This window comes from Arabidopsis lyrata (assembly GCF_000004255.2).
Source record: "Arabidopsis lyrata subsp. lyrata unplaced genomic scaffold ARALYscaffold_3, whole genome shotgun sequence".
Lineage (NCBI taxonomy): Eukaryota > Viridiplantae > Streptophyta > Magnoliopsida > Brassicales > Brassicaceae > Arabidopsis > Arabidopsis lyrata.
The window spans coordinates 19,842,105-19,848,545 of NW_003302553.1; the positions used below are offsets into that span (position 1 = coordinate 19,842,105).

The 6,441-nt window shown below is 35.6% G+C and overlaps 1 protein-coding gene across 1 annotated transcript; it reads right to left on the bottom strand.

Annotated features, from left to right (window-relative positions):
• Window positions 1-144: 144 nt before the first annotated feature.
• Window positions 145-1,444, bottom strand: LOC9319960 (probable LRR receptor-like serine/threonine-protein kinase IRK). Its single transcript, XM_002885909.2, has one exon. The coding sequence runs from the start codon at window positions 1,427-1,429 to the stop codon at window positions 263-265; it is 1,167 nt and encodes a 388-aa protein (XP_002885955.1). The 5' UTR covers window positions 1,430-1,444; the 3' UTR covers window positions 145-262.
• Window positions 1,445-6,441: the final 4,997 nt, after the last annotated feature.

A 6,441-nucleotide genomic window follows, 5' to 3' on the forward strand; every position in this document is an offset into this window, starting at 1 on the left:
TCCTTAACGGCTGCTAACGGATGTTAGCGGTTCTGTTAGCAAGTGTTAACGGTGTGTCGATTTGGCCTGATCAACACATTTATTTGGTTCAAATGGCTGGTCAACTTTTTGTTCACATATAAAATAGCCATTTACAGAATTTGAAGTTAAAATGGCCATTTTTTAAAAGTTGGGCTATTAAACAACATTTTTCCCTTAAAACAAGACTAAAAGCATTATTTTACAAAATCACTGACACAAAAAGTCACCGACACCGACAAAACTAAGACTTTGGTTTTCCACCATAAGCTTGCTTACAAATGTAAAATGGTTTCTGTGACGGAGCACACATCTTAGCTTTCCCTGGACATCCCCGTAGACAATTATTCCCCAAACTTCCCATAACTTCTGCGTCTGGTTTCACAAATCTCGCCGGAGGTTTTCCCGTCAAGAAGTTTCCGTCTAAGTAAAGCCGTCTCAACGTCTTGCTCCGTTCGTATTCCGACGGAATCACACCGTGAAGCATGTTGTATCTCATAGACAGTGACGAAAGTCTCGGGTACGTCGCGAAACTCGCCGGAGCGTTTCCTCTGATTTGGTTGAATCCTAGCTCTACAGCTACTAGGTTGTTTTCTCCGGCGAGTTTTGGAGGGAGGACTTCGATGCCTGTGAGAGTGTTGTTCGCTAGATCTACTTGTTGGATTGATTCGAGTAAGAAGAACCAAGCTCCGAGAGTTCCGGTGAATGAGTTCTCAGCGAGTTCGACGATTTCTAGCTGAGTTGACTCGGTGAATGAGTCTTTTGAGATGGGTCCTGATAAAGTATTCGCCTTTAAAGCTAAGTCGATGAGGTTTCTCGGAAGCTTTGGGATGGCTCCGGTGAGTTTGTTGTAGCTAAGATCGAGCTGTCGGAGATTGGAGAGCGAGTTCATTGTTTTGGGAAGTGACCCGGTGAGTGAGTTGTGAGATATGTCAATGGATTCGAGTGAGTTGAGTCGAGTTACTGAGTCGGGTAATGACCCGGAAAGCGAGTTGGACCGGAGAATCAAGGTTTTGAGGCTGTGGAGGGAGGAGATGGAGGATGGAATTAGACCGTAGAAGTTGTTCTCGGCGAGATCGAGCGTGAGAAGCTCTGTGAGGCCGGAGATAAGAGGCGTGAGACGACCCGTGTACCCGGCCGGGTCGAGAGTGAGTTGGGTCACACGTGTGGAGTCGGACGAGCAAGTGATGCCGCAAGTAAAATGTGTTCGACGTGGTGAAGCACATGGGTCGGAGACAGTAAAGTCCCAGCTTGCAAGACAAGACCACGGTGGGATTGAGTTTGGTTTCACGGTGGCTTTGAAAGCTTTTAAAGCTGACACGTCGGATGGTGAAGTCAGAGTATCGGCGGAGGAGAAGAGGAAGAGGAGGAGGAGGAGAGGAAGAAGGCCGGAGGAAATAGAAAAAGTCATGTCTTTGTGTGAATGAATGATGTCAAGACTTTAAAAGTGTGTTAAATCTTTATATAATGGCAAACTACGTGGTGGAGGTCGGCTTTGCCTTTTGGTCGCCTCTCTACATACGTACTACAGGGTTCAATGCTTAAGCCAAAATCAAATGTTTGTACAATTATTAGGAATCTAATGGTTTCTAAATTAAAAGAGTTTGGGAGATTCCAAGTTCGAACACCGAAGACAGAAAAGAGACTAGATTAATCTCATTTGGTTTTTGGTCCGAGAGATTTTGGGTACAAGCACAAATGTTTTTGGTTAATTAGAAAAAGAAAATAACCTACTTGATAATCGTTAATTAAGTCAAATTTTACTGCCACATCTTGTGATTTTTCTTTGCAAGTATTTTTTGATTTGTTTTAAAGGTTATGTTCTTGGAGTTGGAGTGAGTTGTTGTAACTTGTGTTCGCGACAAACAATAAAACAAGAATCGTCGGACTATTATGTATATGAATTACGAAAAAAGACACACGGTTCTTTGGACTAAACCAAAATAGCCTTTGCTTATTATAATATGATTCATGTATTAAAATTTATAGTAAACGATCATTATTCATTTACAATTACTTCATAATTCATAATATTTGGTAACTAATAAAAAAAGTTGAATAAGACCCATAAACTTGGACTTTCGAATGATTGGTACTTGGTAGTTGGTACATGGTTGGAGTGCACTTACAAAAGCTGCTTTCTTATTTGTATTTATTTTCAGGCTCTTTTCTTTTCTTAATTATTTAATCACTTACACAAGCTTAGAGATTCCTTTTTGTAAAAAAGTGTTGGGTTTGATGGTAGGGCTATATTAATTGATATGCATAGAGGACTGAAAAATTAAAAATCTATACATGCATATTTTTTTATTAGTTCTTTTTCCTTTGATCCAATTAATACTAAAACTACCCTCAGTTATTTGTGAGCGTTAACAAAAATAATAACAGGATAAACAGTGTAGTTCTAACAGTAAAAATAACATTATTATTATCGTCAGAAACACTGTTCATCATCGAAACGAATAAGAAAACAATAATTTTTGTGGTTATCTATTTTATTAACAATGTAAGTCGAATTGTATCGTGATAACTAAAAAGTAAAAACATTGTTCAACCAACATCGAAAACATTATTCATCAGGAGAGGCAATAAAAAGATAGTGATTTTAATGATTATTTATTTAATTATTAATATAATTCATATTGTATCACGGTAACTTTAAAAGTTATATGGTTAACTTATATTTATCGTACTAAAATATTTATCATACTAAAATATTTATCATATGATTGTTATCAACTAACTTATATAATAACATGTTTATTTATTTTAATAATTTATTTATTACCGCTAACTTATACATTAGCATATTTATTTATCATGATAATTTGTTTATCAGAGTTAACTTATGTGTTATCGTGGACGTTAAAAAAAAAATCTTCTTCTCTTCTCAAGTATCCTCCTCCGTCATCATGTCTCCCAAAATTTGTTTCTTCTTCTTCCATTGTCACCTGCAACTCCATCCCAAAATTCTTCTTTTCCCACCTCTTTCTCTTCGTCCTTTCCATAATTTTCATCCCCAAATTCTTCAAATTAAAAGTTTAATCAATTCTAAACTTGTGTAAGTACTCTCTATCCTTTTCTTATCTTTGTATCTCTTTTCAAGCTCTCTATTTTTGTAATTTACTTAGTGATGATTGTGTGTTGCATATAAAAACGATAAAGTTGATGAGCCAAATGAAGAGATAGATTTAGTTTGTGAAGAAATAGAGGTGACAACAAAGAAAGAGGAGGGTTTGGAAGAGAGATGGTGATTGGAAATAACAACGAAAAATCTCTGGAAATAATGTTGAAGATCCATAAAACATGAAAGAGAAAGACAAATAATTAGATGTAGAAGAAAAGGGTAAAACTGTCAAAACATCAATCTTTCTCTTATTCACTTAATTAAAAAAAAAGCATGCATACATACTTAATTATTTGGTTGTCTGAGCATAGATAGTCATAATACTCTTGATGGTAACTCCATACATATATAACATATATAGTATGGGATGTATCGCTTTGACAGTTACCAATCACAAAAATCATATCAAAAACGTTATTAAAAGTTTTATTATCAGTTTTCTTGTACAGTTTTCATGTACCACTTTTTTTTTATAGTTTTACACTATTCGGTAAAAGTTTATTACTCCAGGTAAGAGCTAAAAAAAATTGTACAGTTTTGTGTTACTGATCGGACCTGTTACTTTGTGTTTTTTTTGCGACTACATACGGGTTATATTATATTGTTTTCTTTTTCAATCTGAACATGAAAATATTAGCTGAAAAGGAACCATAAGGTGGACATAGATTAGTATTAAGAGATAACTATACTTATTTACCAAAAAGACAAAAAAGAATTAGGGACAAAAGAATGGTCAAACAAAAACCTTACACTTAAAGAAGAGACTCCCTCATCATCAAAAATTCTGTGTAAAGCATGTTACTACTTACTGCATAAGATTGGAACCGAAAATACCCAATTATGCTCTAAGCGATGAGAGAAGCTCTCTATTTATCGCGGAGGTTTCCAATACTATCTAAATTTCTTAATATTTCCCAAAGAATAATGAAGTTCAGAATTTTGATATCCAAAGAATCCTAGCTAATCCGACGAACCACAAATCCTCGTCTCTTCATCCGCAGCCGTCTTGTTCATCGTTGTCGAGCCGTCACCGTGGTCTTCACTATTTCAACTTGTGTTCATTGTCTCGACAAAAAAAGAGATACACATATATTAAAAAGGAAACAATGGTTAGAATGCCACTTTCTCCATAAAAGTAATCGTATATGCCACCCTTATATTTTAATTTTATTTTTCATTTTTTAAAAATCAAAATATATGGTAAAAGTCCAAAAACCCTTAACCTAAACCATAAATTACGTATCCTTGCTATTTCTTTTGCTAACCCAGCCACATATTTCTTCTCCACATAATTTTCACGCTTCTTTTTCTTCTGGATTTTTTCTTCTCCTCTTCTTCTCCACCATCATCATCAATGCCCTAGATCTTTTCTTCTGGAATTTTTGAATCTTTGATCCCAAATCTCTTCTTCTCCATCATCATTAACCATAGATCTCTTCTTTTTCATGGATCTCTCTTCTCTCTCTTTGCTCTTTTGATCGATCTTGTCCTTGTCTTTGTTTCTATCACAATAGTTTATGCCCAGATTCGCAAATCAGAGATCCAACAATAATCTCGATCTAGATCTCTCCAAAATCGGCTTTGTAATGCACGGGTAAGAAGAGACGGTTCACAAACTTCGACGAGGAAGGGTGACGGCGGATAATCGGCAACGACGACGGTGAAAAAAGTAAGAAGAGACAAATTATTGAGTGTGAAGGTGCTACGGTTTAGAATTGCAATTGCTTTGCTTCAGTTGTCCCTAACTATTTGTACCAATTGTACCTAGGGGAAAACGGTCTTTTTCAACCTCAACTATTTGCTAGCGGTTTTTCCAACCCAAACTATGATCCCCAGTCGATTTTAATCCAAACCCCAAAATAATTCAAAATCGAACCCTGAACTAATGCAAATGAGTCGATTTCAACACGACGCGAAACAGTGTTAGTTCGAAAATTAATGGTTCTCAATGTTATTTGATTTTATTTTCAGGGTTTGTTGAATGCTGTAGAGAGAGAATTACCCAAGGTTGAGCAACCGTTAAATTCCAAACTAACACCGTTTCGCGACGTGTTGAAATCGGCTCATTTGCATTAGTTCAGGTTCTGATTTTAAATTATTTATGGGTTTGGGTTGAAATCGACTGGGAGTCATAGTTTGGGTTGAAAAAACCCGCCAGAAAATAGTTGAGGTTGAAAAAGGCCGTTTTCCCGTTGTACCTATTTATATGTGAGTTATGCCAATTGTATCAATTGTACTATTATCTTTCAGTAATACAATTTGTACCAGTTGTCCAATTATCTCTCAGTTACACTATTTGTACAAGTTTTCCTATAATCCCTTATTTGTACCAGTTGTACTATTATCTCTTAGTTGTACCAATCGTCTGCTATTTCATTAAGGGTAATTTGGGAATATCACATTTATAGTGGTACTGAGATCAAAAAATGGCATGCCGGATTCATTTCCTCCATTTAGTGGCAAACTAGCCTCGGACTCATTAAAAAGGGTTAAACGAGGCCCATTTTTGTTACTTCAAGAAAGGTCCAATTTTTTTCCACATTTTAATAGGGTTTTCGATGTTTTGATAGTTTTCGATTTTGGACTATTTTAAAAGGCCCAATTATGTTTTTTTTCTTTAATTAGCCAAACCAAATTAACTGATTTACTCTAATTTTAAACAAAAACACAAAAATTGGTTAGTTTCGGTAGAATTCTGTTAACAAAAATAAACAAAAAACTGAACAAACTGAACAAATAATTTATTCGGTTAATTTCCGTAGTATTGTCTGATAACCGAAAAAACTGAAAACTAAAATAACCGGCTCCGTTTGGTTCGGTTAACTGAACTCGCATGCCTGAATTTCTCAAACAACTTCAACTACCAACTCAACTTTTAAGATAAATCTCACTCCTGTTCTCAAGATCAATAAAATCACTTATGTTGTATTGGTTCGGTTAACTGAACTCGCATGCCTGAATTTCTCAAACAACTTCAACTACCAACTCAACTTTTAAGATAAATCTCACTCATGTTCTCAAGATCAATAAAATCGCTTATGTTGTGTAATAGGATTGCTCCCAATGTATTTTTTTTACAACCAAATATTTAAGACCAAAAGCAAAAATTATTAATGACGAAACTCGAACTGCTAAACTTAGGATCAATGGAAAATTAATTTATCACCAGGCAAACAAGAGATAATCCCTTAAACCGGTCGCTAAAATACATAAACCTATATAAGACCGTAAGCCTATGCTTGACCCGCTTATGCTCATGACCGGTTCTGCTCACAACACAAGCACAACCTCCCACC

What these genes read in the sequence shown, in the direction of transcription:
- LOC9319960 (XM_002885909.2), bottom strand. Translation starts at nt 1,429, where the DNA reads ATGACTTTTTCTATTTCCTCCGGCCTTCTTCCTCTCCTCCTCCTCCTC.